The sequence below is a fragment of the Oratosquilla oratoria genome, chromosome 39 (assembly GCF_046742065.1).
Source record: "Oratosquilla oratoria isolate Oo_2021 chromosome 39, ASM4674206v1, whole genome shotgun sequence".
NCBI lineage: Eukaryota > Metazoa > Arthropoda > Malacostraca > Stomatopoda > Squillidae > Oratosquilla > Oratosquilla oratoria.
In genome coordinates this window covers 8,827,362-8,849,674 of record NC_134815.1, presented here as the reverse complement: position 1 = coordinate 8,849,674, position 22,313 = coordinate 8,827,362, and the positions used below count along the sequence as shown (strand labels likewise).

At 39.6% G+C, this 22,313-nt stretch overlaps 1 protein-coding gene across 3 annotated transcripts in view; it reads left to right on the top strand.

The window, feature by feature from the left end:
• The window catches only part of eIF3l (eukaryotic translation initiation factor 3 subunit l), a 48,172-nt gene that overhangs the window by 3,659 nt on the left and 22,200 nt on the right, over positions 1-22,313 (top strand). Inside the window, exons 2-6 of one of the 3 annotated variants that reach the window (XM_076176514.1) lie at positions 17,019-17,120; positions 19,876-20,051; positions 20,478-20,701; positions 20,909-21,138; positions 21,336-21,476. In XM_076176514.1, the coding sequence (XP_076032629.1) occupies positions 17,019-17,120; positions 19,876-20,051; positions 20,478-20,701; positions 20,909-21,138; positions 21,336-21,476 (873 nt within the window). Of the gene's footprint in view, positions 1-17,018; positions 17,121-19,036; positions 19,056-19,875; positions 20,052-20,477; positions 20,702-20,908; positions 21,139-21,335; positions 21,477-22,313 lie in introns of those variants that run through there. The other 2 variants (XM_076176516.1, XM_076176515.1) reach the window with 2 other exon arrangements.

Genomic DNA, 22,313 nt, shown 5'->3' with positions numbered 1-22,313 from the left:
GGGGGGTCGCCGATTAAATGAAGCGGCCTTGCTGTGGATGTGCTGTGTCTTGCGACACTGCTTCTGACCCAGGGCGGTGGGCAGGGTGCAGGGATGACCTGTCATCCAGGAGGTGCTCAGATGAGAGGGAGGGTGGGAGGGGTGTGGAGTGTATTTAGGGATGAAATGGGTGGGAGTGTTTTTATGCCTTTCCCTTTTTGGCTACCTCCCTTGTAAGGGGGAAAAAGCCTTGGTATATGTATGTATGTATGTGCCTGTCAGTAAAAACCATCATTGTTTATGTTTGATCGGCGATTAGTCAGACCGCACGTTTCGGCCTGATTTTCTGGGACAAAATAGGCCTGATTTAATTCCATTCAAAATGCAATATCTCGAGAACTAGGACAGCTAGATGGATAATTCAAATTGCATTGTACTCATAGCGACTTTTTGCATCCCATGAGAACTACTTCAGCTCAAATATCAGGAATTCCATTTTCATGTTGACCTAGCTACATTAGGATATGGTATGGATGCCATGCTGTTGTCTGTCCAGTTCAGTCACTGTCAATTAGATGATGGCTTTCACGTTATGGACCGGGTATTCTCCAACTCCGGGTGACATTAATAAGTGCTTTTACAAAGACAATAGGGTTTCCTTGGACTTTGAGAGAACATGGGGTTCTGCCGTTGTCTGTTCATTGCCCAAGGGCAAGGTACAATAATAATCAGACCGTCAGCATCTGTGACAGTAACAACGACCCAGATGATCTTTAGAATTTGAGGTTCTGAATTACTAAATATAGTTTAGGTTAGGTAGGTAGGTTAGAAGAGATGAATTTATCATCCTTTCATTACTTCAACCTCGGCATCTTTCAAAACAAACATATATACATACATATACCAAGGCTTTCTCCCCCTTACAAGAGAGGTAGCCAAAAAGGAAAAGGCATAAAATCATTCCCACCCATTCCATCCCTGAATACACTCCACACTCCTCCACCCTCCCTCTCATCTTAGCACCTCCTGGATGACGGGTCATCCCTGCACCTTGTCCACAGCCCTGGGTCAGAAGCAGTGTCGCAAGACACAGCACATCCAAAGCAAGGCTGCTTCATTAAATCGGCGACCCCCCCTCTCTGTCCCCCCATTTGGATAAAGGAGATGGGGAGAAATCCCTTCGGGCTGCGTCAAAATTTGCTCACACATACTACCTCACCCCCCATCCCTCCACCCAATCCACCTCATGCATCACAGCATCATCCATATACAATCATTCTCCATTCACCCCTGTCTTCTGTCCTCTCCCGTCCTTCCTCAACAGACATTCCCCTCTTCCCCAAAGCCCCGTGTACCCCATCTATCCACCTCATCCTAGGATGTTCCTTCATGTTCACTCTTTCCACATCTGCCTTCCATACCTCTTTTACTAGTCTTTCTTCACTCATTCTTTCCATGTGTCCAAACCATCCCAATACTCTTTCATCAACCCTATCTCCCAACTCCCTTTCCACCCCCATTCTCCTCCTCACCTCCTCATTTCTCACATATCTGTCTTACCACAAAAATCTGATCTACACAACCTCTACTTGTCCTAAATCCACACTGTTCCTCACCAATTACTCCCTCTGTTCCTCTCCTAATCCTCTCAATCAAGATCCTCCCATAAGCCTTCCCAACTACACTTAACAAGCAAATCCCTCTGAAACTACTACATTCACACTTGTCCCCATTTCCCTTGTAAAGTGGAACTATACAGGCACTCCTCCAGTCCTCCAGCACTCTACCCTCTCTCCAGCAAACATTAAATAACCTCATCAGCCAGTCCACCATCATTGTACCTCCTTTTTTTTTTTAGACATTCTGCATGGCATCCATCCAGACCAGGTGCCTTACCTGCTTTCATCATCTTAACAACTGTCTTCACTTCATCCTTCCTTATTTCTCCATTTTCCTCACTCATCACGGTCATTTTCTTAGCATTTCCCACTGCAACTATCTTTCCCTCCCTATCCTCCTTCACATTTAGCAACCCTAAAATATTCTGCCCAGACATCTTAGGTTAGGTTATAATAGATGAATTATCATTCATTTCTTTGACCTCTGCATCTGTGACAATGACAACTGTAGAGTTGTGAAAGTTCTCAACATTGTAATAAGCAGCAAAGATAGCAATTGTGCTCAGGAGAGACAAACCCAAAAGGAGCTCTTCTCTTTAATGGTGATAGGCTTGTTCTATGTACAAATACACGGCAACCTCCAAGGAAAACTTGTAGGATTGCCAAACATCTCTATACACATGTACAAATAGGCTCTTGCCAAGTTATAACTATGTCTACAGAAGGAACCATCATTGTGAAGGTTGCTTGAAGGTTCTAGGTGTGAAGGTGACACATTGTCAGCTTCTTTGTACCTAGAAAGTATTCAGGGTGTCTGCTGGCATGGTCACTTCCATTGTCATTAGATGTCAGCGAGCTATCTTGAGTGCCTGATGGAAAGGGCTTTTGGAGTACAGGTTCCCTTCCAAGCATGTGCAGCAAAGGAAGACAATAACATGGTGACCTGAATGATGTTTAGAATTATGGGCACTGCATTACTAAATACAGCTTAAATTATATAGGTTGGGTTAGAATAGACGAATTTATAAATCCTTTCATCTCTTCGACCTCAGCATCTATCAAAACAAACATGGTGTATCATCCATCCACCGTGACTTTGTTAGTAAATCAGTTTGAGCAACTTTTTTGTTGTAAATTTCTGGCTAAAAAAATGCATACTATGTTGATGTATTATAATTTACAAAATTATTTTCTATTGCTATGTTGCTTAAATGTGCATTTCTAAAAATTTACCAACTCATTTTTTATTTATTGCCATTTGGAATCATGTCATCTACTGCAAAAAGTTCACCTGCTATAGCCATTCTCTTAAAATCTACCAGTGGCACAATCTGCCTCGGTGACATTAGAGATTCTGTTCACTCTTCATGCACAATTGTCATTGTTTTTGATGAATAGTGATTATGCCGAGTGCTGCAGGCTGTTGAATATTAACCCATTCAACTCCGATGACAAGATGTCTTGTCATTTGGTCAAATAAAACAAAAAATCATAAAACACCAAAATGTTTGATCAAACACCAGAAAAAATATGACGTCAGTCCTCGCTTCGCTGCGAGCGAAGCGAGGACTGGCGTCATATTTTTTCTGGTGTTTGATCAAACATTTTGGTGTTTTTTGATTTTTTGTTTTATTTGACCAAATGACAAGACATCTTGTCATAGGAGTTGAATGGGTTAAATGGGCTTTTTTTTTTTTAAACGTGTGAAATAAATGATGAGGAATTGTTTTGGAAATTATGAATAAATTGATCAGATAAGCTTAGAAAAATAAAACCATGAGAAATAAGTGAATAACAAAGAAACTTCATAGAATGAATATAACAAGAAGGATGATGAACCAAGGCAGAATTTTGGGCATGGAGTGATTAGATAAAAAACACGTCATTTGTTGGAACGGATCGGTATGTTTTAGTAATACTTGTAATGAAGCTTTTGATTTTATACAGTGTGAAGAATAAAAAAATAATGTATCTGACTTGGCATATAAACAATAATTGATAAAAAATTTTAGAAGTGCACACCTATGTGATAGAGCAATAGAAAATTAAATAATTTTGTGAATTATAATACATCAATGTAATATGTAATTAGCAGAATTCAATAATGGAAAAAGTTGCTAAAAGCTATACATAGGTTATCTTTTCTAACCTAGCCTACCTACCAAACCTATCTGCTGCAGAAATAATCCAGCCATACCTTGATACACTCAACACGTGGTTCATCACAAGCACTCAAAATAGCTCCAACCAAATCTACAGCAACACTTCTCACCAACTGGACAATAGAACACAAATACATACCTCATCTCTACATCAACAACACTCTAATACCACACACAAACACACCGAAAATTCTTGGTGTAACATACGATACATCCATGTCTTTCAAACAACACATCACAAACATAAAAAACAAATGCACACCTAGACTTAATGCACTTAAGTCAAACACTGGAACAACATTTGGACAAAACAAAGAAACTAATATAACAATATACAAACAATGCATATGCTCAGTGTTGAATTATGCGAGTCCTGCATGGGCTTCTAATCTCAGTGAGACACACCACAACACCCTTCAAATCATACAAAACAAAGCCCTAAAACAATTACAGGCAACACAAATACAACACCAACAGACCATTTACACCATGAAACAAAAGTCCTCAAAGTCAAGGACCACCTCGACATGAGGCACACAAACACTTGCCGCAGCCACCACAAACACATCACACCCGCTACACTACATAGCAGAACACCCACACACACCAAGAAACATTAAAACAACACCCAAAGACCTTTATGACGCACAAATACTCTCTTCCTCCACAACCACCAAATACCAGCCTCCGGAAACATATTCATAATCATATCACTCACCGCTCCATTAACACACTGAAAGACAACACACTGCTGCATGCCAGACCCCCTGATATCCACCCTTCTGAATCCTCTCTCCCACAAAAGGACAGAGTCCACTTGGCCAGACTGCGGTGTGGCCACCACCCAGCACTTCTAAGCTACCAGAAGAGGCTGGATGACCTCATTGTGAACAGCTGCCCAGGTTGTAACACTTCACCCCATACCATACAACACATAATGGAAGACTGCATTATACACAATCATGCACACAAACAACACAACATACACTATAAAGGATTTGTGGGAAAACCCAGTTTCGGCTGTAGCATTCCTTGGGGAGACGGGACTGCTCGGACAGACAGTCTAGGGAACGACAACAACAACAACAACCAAACCTATCTAACCTAACCTACCTACCTAATGTAACCTGCATTAAGTAATGCAATACCTGTAATTCAAGGTGTTTGTTGTCGTCTTTGACCTTCAAATCTATCAAGGTAAAGATGGCTTCTAAAGGAGTCTATGCTACTTTACTTGTACATAGCCTTTAGCAATGTTTTCTGTCATTGATATCTGCCAAGGAAAATGTCATATTTGTTAGGCTGGTCTTGGCTCATGTTGGATGGCCAAATGTTAGGCTGGTAGTCTGCCCCATGTTGGGCAGCCAGTTAGGCTGGTTGAAGGCAAACTCTGGTGGAGATAGAGTTGATATTAACATTGAAATGTTGGGCACCAGTGGAGGGAGGGGGGGTGGAGATGAGATGGTGAGGGAGGTGATGGCTGTTTCAAGTCATGTCTCCAGTGATCTGCTTGTGAGGGAGCAAAGGGTGGGGGGGAGGCAAGAAAGCAAGAAGCAGCGAGCCATGCTCACATATGCTTCTCCAAGGCTATTTGAATCTTCAGGAATTGGTCCATCCTTTTTATACATGGTCAGATCATGACCTGTGCTCTTAATTGCTGTGAGGTCAAGTGTGAGGGGGGGGCAAAGTTAGAGGCAAAATATTCTGATGCTGGTGACTCACGAAGACAGAGGGTAGGCATTCCTCAATAAATCTAGTGTTGTTATGTGGTTGGCCAAGGTGCAGGCCAGCCATGGCTGGCCAACACTGGCATTGCACATGTGCTTCCTGAAGGAGGGTTTGTGTGATGGTCACACAGCAGACCCTAGCACTGGTTAGTCATCCTGGGGTCCCCATGAGTGATTCTCTCAAGGAGGCTTTATCTCACCCATGGCCCTCAAGGAAGCTTGGGGTTGTGTCGCAGCTGGGCAGATGCGAATGTGTCCCATGGTTGCCACTTGGGGGTCAGAAGGTTGTGAGACGTTGAGAAGAGGTGAGGTGAAGGAGTTAGGACCAGTGAGTGATGAGATGAAGACCAGTTGTGAGGTGTACTAACAATATTAACATATTATAATTTACAAAATTAATATTTAGTTTTCTAATGCTATATCATGTGGGTGTGCACTTCTAAAAAAAATACTCCAATAATTAGTTTTATCTAGTATTAAATCACCATAGTTAACCTTTTTACTGGCACTCTAGGGCGGAGATGAAAAAAATATGTTGTAGACATCATTGTTTACAAAGTTCGTGGCATCTATGTACAAAGTTCGTGGCATCTATTAGGCTTAGTGTAAATGTGATGCAGGATTGTCTAGGAGCACATTTAATAAATATTGAAAGCATCATGTATATAACCTTTGCTTTATTGAGTGCTCAAAGACAGCATTGCGGAACTAACATGGACATGAATAAGCACCAATGATGTACCAGTATGAAAAATTCTTCAGGGAGACATTTTGGTTCCAAATGATAGCTCATAACTATACTGTCTATCCATACATCATGTCTTTTGTAAGAGATATTTAGGGAGTTGGGACTACTTTCAAAAGACAACAAAAATCCTTCAATATTGCTGATTGAATCTTCTATTTCGCTGTATTGTCAATTGAGATGGGTTGGTATCCATTGTGATAGTATCAGAACTGATACCATGAGATGGCACTTTATGCTCTGTTTCAGGATGCAGATTAGCAGACAACAAATATTGCAATTAAAAAGTCCCTCAAAAACTACTTTTTAGATAAAAATGTTTGTTATAAACTTGGCTCTCATGAAAATAACGTCACAAAAGAAAAAAGAAAAATTGCACCTGGGGGTGGTGGATACCTTTTAAAGTCAATATATATTTGGTATATCTCTAGAGGTTCTCTTAGGGAGAAAAAATAAATATGGAATCTAATAGTGTTTCTGCTGATTCAAGTAAATTTTACACTTAATTCTTGTATGTCATAATTGCATCACATTCTATTGTTGAGTCAGAGGCTTTGGGTGGAATCGTGGTCATAATTGAGTAGAGGTTTGGTAAACATAGAAGCTCTGAAAGGCATACAAAACATGAATTTATTTTGTTTAATTATATATATATATATATATATATATACATATAATATATATATATATATATATATATATATATAAATGTGTGTATATATTTTTTCTCTCTTTTAGGTATAACAGACTGAGCTGTAAGAGATTTCTAGTTTAAAGGAAAAACAAAATAATTTCTGAAAGACTGTCATTTATTTATTATTAGTTTTGTTTTTACTTTAAAAGATAGACATGTTGCCATTTCCATGGTGACCTGTGTATCTAATTGTACATAATAGAATTGTAGTGGTAATCATTGTCTCGTAAAAATGTTAGAAATATTTGATGTACATAATATAAAGATTATGATTAAGATTATATTTCCTGCTTTATTTTGTATGTTTTGTATAATATCATGTTTTCCTTATTGTTGGGAACCATTCTGTAGAAACGTAGTTCACTGGTTCTCAAGAATTGTTTATAGACTGGAATTAGTTTCCTTCCACTGTCCTAAGCATGTGTTTGTAACTGATTTTTGTATGTTAATTTTTGTTTTCATTTAGATGTGTGGACTAAAGGTCATGTGAGTATTGAAAGCAAGGGCTAAATTTTTTGAGTTCTTTTACTATTAAAGGGTTTGGCATTTCAGTTTTACTACTGGATGTTTCTTTAAGTCATGGTTGTGAGGAGTAGTGTAACTGGTGATTTTTTGGGGAGGTTTTTATTGTGTTATTTGAAGGCATTGCTGTAGTTTGTTTAAAATAGGCTTGGGTTTTCATAGCAGCTATTTTGTAGTCGCTCTGCTGGGTTATTTTTGTCAGGTCACCTTCAAAGTTTGGTACTATGGTGTTATTTTCTGGATCTGGTGTGGTAAGATTGCTTGTGTAGGGGTTGAATAATATTGGTGAAAGTATTCCCCCATGGGGTACTCCATTGTACAGGATGGTACTTCCAGAAATTTGGTTGTTTAGGGGTTACTCTTCACTGTCCGTCATTCAGGAAGTTTGTTAGCCATTTGTTGTTGTTATTGTGGCTGTCTGTGATTGTCTGTCTATATGATTGTAATCTTGAAAGTTATTTTAATCAATAATACCCCATCTGGGGTATTGGCTGCATGTTATTGTGAGGTAAAAATCTGGTCAGTAGCATACAGCTGATGCTTTAGGGTAGTGGTTCTCAGCCTGGGGTACCTGTACCCCCAAGGGGTATGATACATGATAGCCAGTGCATGGTACTGTATATTTACTACGAGAAAATAAAGCAAGATTTGTATCACTAATCTTTTTCATAAGTTTGCATTGTATTTGTATTGGATGGGGTTACAAGAACATTTTCTGAGATATCAAGTGGTATGGGTGCTGAAAAAGGTTAAGAATCACTGCTTTAGGTTCTATTTGAGGCATTCCTACAGACCAGAGCCACACATCATTTTGTTCATGTTAGAGGAAATCTGTACTCATAGAGAAATTATGCTACTTTATAGTACCGCGACTGTTCCTCCGGTATGTTGTCCTCCCAACTCTTAATACTGGCCTGTACCACTTCTCTGAGTGTACATTTCCATTTTTGCTGGGTCCTGTGGTAGGGGAGAAAGAATACTTTCACAAAGTGTTCCTACTTGAATTGTATAAAGTGACCAAAAAGGGACGGAGTATAGGAGTAGTCATCCTGCTCTCTGTAATCCTAAAGGTGACATTCCTTAAAAAAGAGCTAAGACATAAGAGGGTCTAGGAGTTTTCTAACCAGGACCCTATGGTTTGGGTCTTTTAATGTGTGTGAGTGTGGTACAGATGAAAGTAAAAGGGAAGAGATAGGAAGTATGTTTGTGAGAAGAAAGATGTGTTGGCACTGAGGGAAACTAAGCTGAGAGGGAGGGGCAAGTTTTAGTTTGGGAGTGTAGTTGGGGGTGTCAGGAGTGAATAGAGGATGAGGAAGGGGAGGGTGGCTGTACTAGTAAGTAGAGATAGGTAAGTGTGTGGTGGAGTGGAAGGAGGTTTCTTGAAGGTTAATGTTGAAGAAGTGAAACTGGGAAAGGAGATGTGTGTCTTTGTAAGTGCATATGGGCCTGGTAGTGAGAAGAGTGTAGAGGAAAGGGAGGCTTTTTGGGTAGATTTAAATGATTGAATAAAATGTTTAGGGAGAAATGTAAATGTGGTATTAGGAGATCTTAATGCTAGGGTAGGAGATGAACCAATAGATGGAGTGTTTGGGAAGTGTGGAGTGCCAGGAAACAATTGTAGAGGAGAGTTGATGATGGACATGTGTTTAGAGAGTTGATGATAGCTAACACAGTGTTTAGGAAGAAAGTCAAGCTTAAGTACACATGGGAGAGGATGGATGGAAGGGTGGTAGATGTGGCTTTAATGGGCTATATAATGGTAACCAGAAGAGTAGGAAGAGTTTTGGATGTATATATATTTAGGGGAGAGAGAGGGGGGCATATCAGGTCACCTTTTGGTAGAAGGTAAACTGAGAGTGGAGGATAGATGGAGAAAGAGGAAAATGGCAGAAGGTAGGGAGGTGCTTAGAGTAAACTGCTTAAATGAGAAAGAAAAGTAGTACAAGAAGCTGAGAGAAGAGTGGTAGGGAGTGAAGGATAGAGTAGAACTAGGAGTAGAGGAGGAATGGGGATGTTTCAAGGAGGAAGTGACAAGGTGTGCAAAGACGGTGTGTGGAACAAGAAAGATGGGAGGAAATAGAAGGGTAGTGAGTGGTGGGATGATGAAGCTAAGAAAATTGTAGAAGAGAAAATACGAGTATCCACTGGTTGGTTGCATAATAGGACGAGAAACTTTTTGAGACATACAAAGAAAAAAGAAGTAAAGCATAAGATAAAAGAGATGAAAAGGATAGCCAATGTAAAATGGGGGAAGAGTATGACAACATTTTGAAAGTAATAAAAAGATGTCTTGGAAGGGAATCAAGAGAGGAAGGGGAGGCAAATCAGGTAGAGAAGAAAAGGTAAGAGGTTCAGGTGGAGAGATGATAATGGAAGAGGTGGCAGTAAGAGGAAGATGGGCATAGTATTTTTAGGGAGTTGCTAAATGTGAAGGAGGATAGGGAGGGAAAGTTGGTTGCAATGGTAGGCACTAGGAGACAGTGATGAATAAGGAAAATAGAGGAGAAATAAGGAAAGATAAGGTGAAAGTTGTTAAAATGATGAGAGTAGGCAAGGCACCTGGGTTAGATGAGTGTCTAAAAACTGTAGTAGTTTCAGAGGGATCAGTTTGTTGAGTGTAGTTGGGAAGAGTTATAGGAGGGTTTTAATTGAGAGGATTAGAAGAGGAACTGAGGGAGTAATTAGTGAGGAACAGTGGGTTTAGGAAAGGTAGGGGGTTGTGTGGATCAGATTTTTGTGGTAAGAGATATGTGAGAAAGCTTTAGCAAAAGGGGAAGAATGTTTATTGGGCCTTAATGGATTTGGAAAATGCTTATGACAGGGTAGACAGGAAGGTACTGCAGGAGGTTTAGCAGGTGTATAAGAAGGGTATTAAGAGTAGTCTAGAGTTTTTATGAGAGTAGTAGAGCCTGTGTTAGAATTAAAAATAGAGAGAGCGATTGGTTTGAGGTAAATGTGGGACTTCGCCAGGGATGTGTCATGTCACCATGGCTGTTCAATGTTTACATGGATGGGGTGGTGTGAGAGGTAAACACAAGGGTAATGGGCTACGGATTGGAGATGGTTAAAGAAAATGGAGAACAATGGGAAGTAAGCCTGACAACACTGAACTTGTAGCAGTATCAGAGGAGGGATTAAGGAAGTTGGTGACAAGAGTTTGGGAAGGTGTTGGAAAGGAGTAAGTTGAAAGTAAATTTGAAAGTTGAAGTAAAAAGTTGAAAGTTGAAGTTGAAAGTAAGGTGATGAGATGTACAAAGGGAGAGGAAGGCAGCAAATTGGAAATGAGTATTAAGGGAGAGAGGCTGGAGGATGTGGATAGCTTTAGATACATAGAGCATAAAAAGTGTAACGAGAAATAGATATTCGGGAATGAATGCTAAGAGGAGATTGTATGAAGGGGTGATTGTGCCAATAGCATTGTATTGGGCAGAAACATGGAACATAAGAGAGGAAGAGTTTAAATGTGTTTGAGATGAAATGTTTGAGAAGTATGGTAGAATGAGGAATGAGGAGGAGAGATAGGAGATATGGTTGATGAAATAGTGTTGGGATGGTTTGGACATGGAATGAGTGAGTGAGTGAAGAAATTTTGTAAAAGAAGTGTTGAAGGCAGAGGTGGATGGAGTGAACATGAGTGTGTGACCGTGGATGAGATGAATGGGTGGGGTAAAAGGGACGTTGAGGAAGGAAGGGAAAAGACAGAAGGTAGATGTGAGTGGAGAATGGTTGTATATGAATGATGCTGTAATGCATGGAAGGAAGTGGATGGAGGATAGAGGTGATAGGAAGTGGTTATGTGTGAACAATATTTTGATGCAGCCCGAAAGGATTTCTCCTTGTCTTCTCTCTTTCTGCATGATGGACGGAGAGGATGGTTGCTGATTAAATGAAGTGGCCTTGCTGTGGATATGCTGTGTCATGCTACATTGCTTCTGACCCAGGGCAATGGGCGAGATGCAGGGATAACCTATCATCCATGAGGAGCCAAGAAAAGAGGGAGGGAGGGAGGGATGGTGAATAAAATTGGAGTGCAGTGGGTGGGAGTGACATTATGCCCATTGACTATGGGTACCTCTCTTGTAAGGGGGGAAAAAGCCCTTGGTATATGTATGTAAAAGTCTTATGGAAACCGCTCCTAATTACTTAGAAAATTGATGTGGTATTCAGCCCAGAACCACATGGATATCTAACTTACATATACCAAAGGCTCTTTTCCCCCTTATAAGAATGCTAGCCCAAAAAACAAAGGCATAAAAACCACTCCCACCCATTCCATCCCCATCACACTTCATTCCCTTCCTATCTTGGCACCTCCTGGATGACAGGTCATCCCTGCATCTTGTCCACTGCCCTGGGTCAGAAATGATGTCGCAAGACATAGCACATCCACAGTAAGGGTGCTTCATGAAATCAGCAACCCTCCCCTCTCCATCCCCTCGTGCAAAAAAAGAGATGGGGAGAAATCCCTTCAGGCTGCATCAAATTTTGCTCACACATACTCCCTCCCCCTCCATTCCACCTCATACATCACATCATCCAGATACAACCATTCTCCATTCACCCAACTTCTGTCCTCTCCCGTCCTTCTTCAACAGACATTTCCCTCTTCCCCAAAGCCCCTTTTACCCCATCCATCCATCTCATCCTAGGTTGCCCCCTCATGTTCACTCCTTCCACCTCTGCCTTCCACACCTCTTTCACTAGTCTTTCTTCACTCATTCTTTCCATGTGTCCAAACCATTCCAATACTCTTTCATCCACTCCATCTCCCAACTCCCTTTCCACCCCTATTCTCCTCCTCGCCTCCTCATTTCTCACATTATCCAGCATAGTAACCCCTATCATGCTTCTCAAACACCTCATCTCAGACATATTCAAACTCTCTTCCTCTCTTATGTTCCATGTTTCTGCCCCATACAGTGCTGTTGGTACAATCACTCCTTCATACAATCTCCTCTTAGCATCCATTCCCAAATGTCTATTTTTCATTACACTTTTTAATCCACCAAGGCATTTACTTGCTTCTTTCAATCTACATTCTACCTCCACCTCCACTCTTCCCTTTCCTGCCACATTTGCACCCAAGTATCAAAAACTATCCACTTCCAGTCTCTCTCCCTTAATACTCATTTCTAGTCTACTGCCACTTTCACCCCTTGTGCATCTCACCTTACTTTTACCCACATCTTCAACTTCCTTCTTTCACACACTTTCCCAAACTGTCACAAACTTCCTCAATCCCTCCTCTGATCCTGCTACAAGTGCAGTGTCATCTGCAAACAACAGCTGGCTTATCTCCCACTTTTCTCCATTTTCTTTAACCATCTCCAATCCCTGACCCACCACCCTTGCATTTACCTCTCGCACCACCCCATCCATGTATAAATTGAACAGCCAGGGTGACATAACACATCCCTGACAAAGTCCCACCTTTACCTCAATCCATTCACTCTCTCCATTTCTAATCCTGACACATGCTCTACTACTCTTGTAAAAACTCTTGACAGCTCCTAGAAGCTTTCCTCCTATCCCGTATATCTGCAATACCTCCCACAGTGCCTTCCTGTCTACCCAGTCATAAGCCTTTTCTAAATCCATAAAAGCCCAAAAGACATCCTTACCTTTTCCTATAGCTTTCTCACATATCTGTCTTACCACAAAAATCTGATCTACACAACCTCTACCTGTCCTAAACCCACTATGTTCCTCACCAATTACTCCCTCTGTTCCTCTCCTAATCCTCTCAATCAAGACCCTCCCAAAAGCCTTCCCAACTACACTTAACAAGCTAATCCCTCTGAAACTACTACACTCACACTTGTCCCCTTTTCCCTTGTAAAGTGGAACTATGCAGGCACTCCTCCAGTCCTCTGGCACTCTACCCTCTCTTAAACAAATATTAGATAACCTCACCAGCCAGTCCACCATCACTGTACCTCCTTTTTTCAGACATTCTGCATGACAATCTATCCAGACCAGGTGCCTTACCAGCTCTCATCATCTTAACAGCTGCCTTGACTTTATCCTTCCTTATTTCTCCTCCATTTTCCCCACTCGTCACGGTCATTTTCTTAGCACTTCCCACTGCAACTATCTTTCCCTCCCTATCCTCCTTCACATTTAGCAACTCCGTAAAATACTCTGCTCATCTTTCTCTTACTGCCTTCTCTTCCATTATCATCTCTCCATCTGCACCTTTTACCTTTTCTTCTCTACTTGATTCGCCTCCTCTTCCTCTCTTAATTTCTTTCCAAAACATCTTTTTATTACTTTCAAAATTTTCTGTCATACTCTTACCCCACTTCACATCTGCTCTCCTCTTTGCCGCCTTTATCTTATGCTTTACTTCTCTCCTCTTTTCTCTACACCTCTCATATGTTTCCCTTGTCCTGTTTTGTAACCAATCTGTGAAAGCTTGCTTCTTCTCTTCTACAACCTTCTTTGCTTCCTTATCCCACCACTTACAACCCTTCCTTCTATTTCCTCCCATCCTCCGTGTTCCACACACCATCTTTGCACACCTTGTGACACCCTGCTTGAACCATCCCCATTCCTCCACTCCTAGCTCTACTCTATCCTTCACTCTCTCGCACTCCTCTCTCAGCTTCTTGTACTCCTTCTCCTTTTCTTTGTCATTTTACCACTTCCATACGGTGACGCCTACGTAGGCATTATGAGGAGCAAGTGGGTACGTGATGATGCCGACGTCGGCGTCTTGATTGTATTTATTGTAGTCGTACCTGCATGACCCTCATTCTCTCCAAACTGGCTTCATCATATTTTCTATGGTTATCAAAATTCACGGGTGAAAGAGAACAAGTGATTGAGCACTGACTTTATTTTTCATAATGCGATTATTATGATGCAACATCGCATGTCTGGCAGCTAATGCCGCCAGACGTGCAATGTGCCCCGGAGTGAAGGGGTTAAGCAGTTCACTCTAAGCACCTCCCTACCTTCTGTCCTTTTCCTCTTTCACCATCTATCTTCCACTCTCAGCTTACCTTCCACTAGAAAATGATCTGATATTTCCCCACCCTCTCCCCTTAGAACATGTACATCCTTAACTCTTCCTATTATAATCCTATCTACCACTACATAGTCCATTAATGTTCTATCTACCACCCTTCCATCCACCACCCTCTTCCATGTGTACTTATGCTTGACTTTCTTCCTAAATACTGTATTTTCTATCATCAACTTTCTAGACACCTTTCCACCATCAACTCTCCACTATGATTCTTTCCTGGAACTCCACATTTCCCAACCATTCCATTTATTGGTTCATTTCCTACCCTATCATTAAGGTCTCCCAATACTACTACATTGACATTTCTCCCTAATCCCTCTATGCACTCATTTAAATCTATCCAAAAAGCCTCCCTTTCCTCTACACTCTTCTCACTACCAGGCCCATATGCACTTACAAAAACCCACATCTCCTTTCCCAGTTTCACTTTCATCCACATTAACCTTGAAGAAACCTCCTTCCACTCCACTACACGTTTACCTATCTCTTCATTTACTAGTATAGCCATCCCTTCTCTCCCTCGCCCTCTCTTCACTACTGAGAACCTCTTAACTACACTCCCAAACTCACACTCGCCCCTCCCTCTCAACTTAGTTTCACTCAAAGCCAACACATCCATCTTTCTTCTCACAAACATACTTCCTATCTCTTCCCTTTTACTCTCATCTGTACTACATCAACACACATTAAAAGACCCAAGCCTTAGGGTACTGGTTGGAAAACTCCTAGACCCTCTTATGCCTTTACTTTTTTTAGAAATGTCCCCTGTGGGGCTACAGGGAGAAGGATGCCTATTCCTAATCCCTGTCCTGTTTTTCTCGCCTCTTTACGAGTCAAGTGGGAATACTTGGTGGCAGTATTCTATCCCCCACCACAGGGTTGGCAAAAAAAGGAAATGAATATTCAGAGAAATGGTACAGGACAGTAACAAGGGTTGGGGGGACAGCATAATGAAGGGACAGTCTCAGTATAATAAAAGTGTTGTCATTTCTATGAACAGAGTCGTCCTCTATCACAGACGAAATGATGTGTAGCTCTGGTCCATAGGGGCACCTCATATAGACCCTAAAGTATCAACTGCATGCTACTTTGTCACAATAACATGCAGCCAATACCCCAGATGGGGTGGATATCTAACTTAATAGGTGTAAAGACTGGTAGGTTTTCACAAATATCCAGTGAATGTCCAATGTTATGTGTATAATCATTTTGGGCTGCCCAACCCCCAGGACTCGAGCTAGGGGTGTTTCCTCAAGACCCCTCTCCCACCTTAATGTATCTACATCACATCAAGGATAGAGGGGAGTATGCATTGAATAATGTGAGGAAAACAACTTGAATGCAGATGATGTATTTATGTTAAATATAAAGAAGGTGAGGTACAGTTGAAAAAAAATATTGGGTCACAAGTCACCGTGAAGAGACGATCAAGAAGACATGGGTACTGAAAGATGAGGAATTTTTTAAGAATATATGGTTAAGGAGTGATGCAGTTGAGGAAGTGAATAAAGAATAAGATATATAATAAATGAAGTCAAGAAAAAGAATCCAAGAACAGAGCAAGATAAAAATAAGTTTTTCTTTAGAAACTCGAAATAATATCAAATGTGAGAAAGGTAGAGCCAGGATTGGAACTGATGGAAGAAAACTGAAAGTGACATTTACTGACATCGATGGTTTAATTGGTCAGTTTATCTCACCACCTTGCAGAAACCAAAATGATCAACACACCTGGGGAATACAGGTTTCTTGCAGGTTAATAAAATTGTGTAGAATTAGCTGGATTAATGAAGTGTAAGTTGAGATCGTTTTTTTAATCCTTACAGGAATGGAGGCTGTTCCCAGTTCAGTTAGAATCATGTATTGCCAGAATAAGATAAAAACTAGTCCATTTAGATTTTATTTTCAAATTAGCTAGAATTCATGAAATGAAAATTAGAAGTGGAAGATGTGTTTTTGAAGTGTTTTAGTTGGTTTAGAATGTTATGATTTGTAGTAATACTTAAAAGCTTCTTTTTGTTATTTGGTTGTGCTTCTAATAGCATTAATCTGTGCAAAAAAAGAAAAAAAGAAAGTAAAATAAAATAAAATATATAAGTAATGACAAAAGGAGCATGAAGAACTTTTAGAACTATTTTTTTTCCCCCTATAATGAAGTCTAGGATATAGGACAATTTTTTTGTATGTTTTGTGAGTGAAAGAACTTTTTTGCAAGGTTGATAAAAGATAACTGCCTTGAATCTGGTGCTATACTCCGTTGATCTTGTTCTGGCTAATGCCCTTTTTTCCAGGCTAATTTAATGAAAAAATTCATACACCAGACTTTTATTATTGGCTCACATCACATGTTCATACAAATGTCATCTGTCAGACATAAGTGTCTTGTATATTCAAGATTAGTTTCAATCTATTACAGCTCAAGCTGAAAAAATAGTATTAGCAGGAACAAAATCTATGAGGTGAAAGATTTGGCCCTTATCACTGAAAGTACATTAGGGCTTTGGCTATTTATTTGTTAATAAAGAAATACTGATTTATAGATAGCTGCTGAGGCCCTTGTGTCAACAGTTCAAACAGGAATCATAAGACCAGAAGCAGCTACAGATACAAGTTGGATGCCTGAACCAGTTGCCAAGGTTGAGGTGCGTGTATAAAATGTTGTGGGCAGTCAGTTGGTGATGAGGGTTTACTTGTCACTAGCTGATTGTTCAGCTGCTGCTAGGGCTAGGGCTGCTACTGAAGTTATGCAAGTCTAGATGCACAATAGGATTTTATTAACTCCCTTGTTCTCAGTCATTGTTGCTGAACAGTATATATAAATATATCACTGGTATGTAGCTTAAGTATGATACTATAAGTGGCTACAGAAGAAGTTATACTAAACAGATATGCTAGAAACCTTTTTCAGCATTAATTACTAATCAGCTGTTCCCTTTTTATATGTTTCTCCTCCTTTTGGATGTGCATATGGTGGGGTCAAGGGTAAAGATCTATTAATATTTCCTCCAAGGGACAAAGAAAGAAAATGATGATAAAGACAGCACTATTTAGGATTCTCATTAATTATAATACATTCAGAAATGTTTATTGGCCCATTATAAAATGTCAAGGTGTCTTTGGGATGTTGTAACATTCTTGTGAAGGAGGGTTGTAAATAAAAATGGGTTTGGATATAGCTATACTCCACTTAACATTCCATGCATATAATTCATTCTGCCTCTTAAACAATTTAGTTCTTCAGGGAGAAATCTTATACAGTGAAAGGGTTACTGGCTATTTTGATTACACCTTTCACTGCAGTGGTTCCTATGTCTAATTGCCTCCATGCAGGGAACCTTGGATATTCAGAGGGTCAGTGATCAGTGCCACATTGTGTGAATACTTTGATTGTCAAGAAGCTGCTTTGCATAGCCTAGGAAAAAAAGAATTGTTAAACAAAATAAGTGTAGATTTTATGATGTTACTTTACTAGATTTGATGTAGGATTTATCATAATGTGCTGAATAAACTTTATGTTGGGCATGGTGTCATTGCGAAGTCATAATTTGGCAAAAGTGGACAATGCTAGTGCAGTTATTGTCAGCTTGCTGTGCAAAGGTTATGATTGGTCATTTTATTTTAAATAATTTTAAATGCATACGGTTTTTCTTTTTCTTTAATTGCTGTCACTTAGAAACATTGGAAGATATTTAGGAGGAAGTAATAACTTGATTAGATTTTTGTTTGTGCCCAAAAATATATTGTCATAAAATTCTTTTGTTTGGGAAATGTATTTGTTAATAGATTTTCACTTATGGTTTTGGCCATCATATAGCCGCTGCACTTCAGCACCTTCAAATTAACTTATTCTTACCAACACCAATTTTTTGTTTTTAATTTTGATTCCCAACCTACTTAATTATGGATAGGAATGGCATGTTATACTTTCCACATATGCTTTATACTAACTTGACACAAAACCCTGCATCAGCCTTTATGGTAGAAATATCCAAGCATAAGCTTGACTAATCTGAAATGGTTCAATACCAGTCGCATTTCTTTGCTTTTGTACGAGATAATCCAACAGGAAAATACTTTGGGTGCCCATGATTGTTCAAATATAAGCCTTATTTTATGCAGATCATGCCATTGTCTTTAAAGATCTTGTATGAGAACTTCTACCTTACCCAGTCAATTCAACAAATATTCAAATAGTGTTACACACATTGGCCAAGGAAAGGACCCCCTGCCTTTTACTCAAGTAGGCCACAGAACTTACCATCGTGACAAGGCATCAGCGAAACACCACTGCCTTGGACCTGCACTGGCCATGCCTAACAATCATTGTTCCAGCTGTGATGATGCTTCAGACCAGTGTGTTGTTTGAACCAAATGGTTTGACCCATTGTGATTCTAGTATGATTCATGAAAGATTCTGGCATATAGCTTGGTCAGAAGAGCATGTGAATGCATTGAACTAATTTTCAGGGAATTTTGTGCAAGCAGAATTAGAATAGGTGTTGCAGAGGTAACTTTTATGAAAATAGTTTTTACATTAATGGTAACCTCAGGATAGAAGAAAGGATTCAAACCCAAATGTATGTATTATTGTTTGTTTATATGCATGAGAAATGGGGTATGGCTGGGAACTGTTAAGTTCAGGATGTATTTATATCAGAATTTAATATAGTTTGGTACAAAATTGTTGTAGGTTTTATAAGGTAATTGAATACAGTGATAATTTCAAGTCCTTATTATTTGAGTGTCAATTTATACTTTGATATCCATCTTTGAGGTTTGTTACAAAAAAAACAACAACATTCTTTCCTCTAATATGCCCCACACTTCCCTTATTCATTTTTGCTTTTCCTTCCATCACCCTAAAACTTGATTCCTCAGCATCTTTACATACAACAATTATGTTGACATCACACACACTGCCTCAGTTTTATCTATACATCCACATGGACACATGATACATCATCATGGCTCCTAGGAGTCTGCCTCCACTTACCCACTACTGAATGTCTTTCACATATTTCCCATATTTAGTCAAATCTTCCCTAGGTTCGCAAGAGTCATATATAGATTAGCTGTATTCCACATGCTCAACAATGATCTTAATCAGTGTAATCATCTTGTCTATTCACTCCTCCCACCTGCATACCCATTGCTTCTCCTGTGGTAGTTTGATGTATTTCACCCTTTCAAGCAATATTCTGCCCTACACATCTGATATCCTGAACATCTATACTCTCTGCAAGGGAAACCTGGGGAACAGGTTGATTGATCATTACTATCCTTCCCCTATTAAAATGACACTGCATTTATTATTATTATTGGGGAACCATTTATTTTTAGGCTGCTCAGTAAAAATGTAATTTGATGAATAAATGAATATTGTGTTTTGTGTTGCAGTATGACATTTATCCATATGAAGAACCTATGGGCTATTTAGACCATGGAGAAAATGACTTTGACAGGACCCACTACCCTTCATACACAATTCCTGATGAGATAAAAAAGTATCTGACTTACTTCCGGGATGCCATCAGAGATGGCAATGTCTATGACATCTCATCTCTCTATGTGGAGTAAGTAGTTTTGATGTTGAGTTTCTTATAGTTGAAAGATTGTGTTTTTGTTTAATAATGTCAATAGTTTTGGCTTCAAGTTCTACCGACTAGAAATACGGCCCCACAATGGTTGCTATTGGTCCTTTGGCCTTCCCTTATATCTCTGGGAAGAAACTTTATACTTTTGTTCATGTTGTATTATTGTTGGACGTTTCTTTGTCACTAACTTTCAGTAATCTAAGGAGAGGAGCAAGTACTGGTTGTTAGGTATCATTCTGTGAAAAGGTTAAGGAAATTAAGTTTTAAAGAGAGAGGTTTTGGACCTAATCCAGAGACCAGGTGTCATACATCTCCAGAAGGAGGCAAGAACATCCTTGGGTTTTGAAGATAGGTGGCAGCCATCATCAGTCTCTTTTATGCTCATATATTTTTGTGTGTTACCAGCTTCAGCCGTCTAAGTGATGAATATTACAAGACACAGTCATGGCCAGAAGTTGAGGACTTGGTATCAAATAAGGTGATTGAACAATCTGTACATGACATATTCCTGATTTTGTATCGTGAGCTGTATTATCGCCACATATATGCACGTGTTCAAGGAGGGCCAACCATAACACATCGATTTGAATCCTACTTCAACTACTGTGAACTTGCAAACTACATTTTGAGTAAGTGTGTTACATTAGATGCTTTGAATTTTTTTATCTATATATATATACTGTATATAAATTGATTAATTACAGGACTATTAATTGCCAATGTATACTCACCCCACACCCATTGATATAAAAAAAAGTATATGTTTACTTTTGTGACATATTTATAGAGGGATACACGAGTTGGATATTTAACCATCAATGTAAATGTAATTTTAGGTGCTGAAACACCAGTACCCCTTGAACTACCAAACCAGTGGTTGTGGGAGATCATCGATGAGTTCATCTACCAGTTTCAGTCCTTTTCTCAGTTTAGATCGAAGTTGCTCAAGAAGAGCGATTCAGAGCTGGAAATGCTCAAGGATTCCCCCAAGATCTGGAATGTTCACTCTGTTCTAAATGTTCTTCATTCACTTGTTGACAAGTCCAACATCAATAAACAACTTGAGGTCAGAAGATGTTATGTATTTTAGTGTTGATTGAAAGTATAATTGATTTTTCTGTGGTAAATGTATTTTGCACAATGAAATGATGCTTAATTTTTTAACTGGATACAAAAAAACTTGGGATGGCATAACTTTGGTGAGCATTGCTAAGATGGTGTATTTGTACTTGTTAATCTGAAAATATACACAATTGTTTACAGGTTTACACAAGTGGTGGAGACCCAGACAGCGTAGCTGGAGAATTTGGTCGTCATCCTCTGTACAAGATGTTGGGGTATTTCTCTCTCATTGGCCTTCTGCGTCTTCACTCTCTCCTAGGAGACTATCATCTTGCTATCAAGGTAATTTTTCCAAACAAGCTGTGTACTCTTGTATATATATATATATATATATATATATATATGTATATATATATATGTATATATATATGTATATTATATATATATATATATATATACACACACACATACACACACACGCACACACACTTATATACATATACATACACATATATACATATATATATACACATACATATACCAATGGCCTTTTCCCCCTTACAAGGGAGATAGCCAAAAACAGAGGCATAAAATCCACTCCCACCCATTCCATCCCCTCATCCCACATACTCCATGCCCAATCACCCCCTTCCTCTTATCTTGGCTCCTGTATGACAGGTTATTCCTGTATTTCACCCACTGCCCTGGGTCAGAAGCAATGTAGCAAGGCACAGCACATTCACAGCAAAGCTGTTTCATTTAATTGGTGACCCCCCTCCACCCCCTCATGCAGAAAATGAGAAGACTGGGAGAAATCCCTTTGGACTGCATCAAAATGTCATTCGCACTTCCTCCATCCCCTACCCACTCCCTTCCATGCATCACAGCATCATCCATACAAAATCATTCTCTACTCACCCCTATCTTCTGTCTTCTCACTTTCTTCCTCAACAGACATTCCCCTATTTCCCAATGCCCCTTTTACCCCATCCATCCATCCCATCCTTGATTGTCCCTGCATGTTCACTCCTCCCACCTCTGCCTTCCACATCTATTTTACTAATCTTTCTTCACTCATTCTTTCCAATACTCTTTCATCAACCCTATCTCCCAACCCTGCTCACTTCACCTCTTTGCATCTTACTCTATCCAACCTAGTAATCCCTATCATACTTCTTA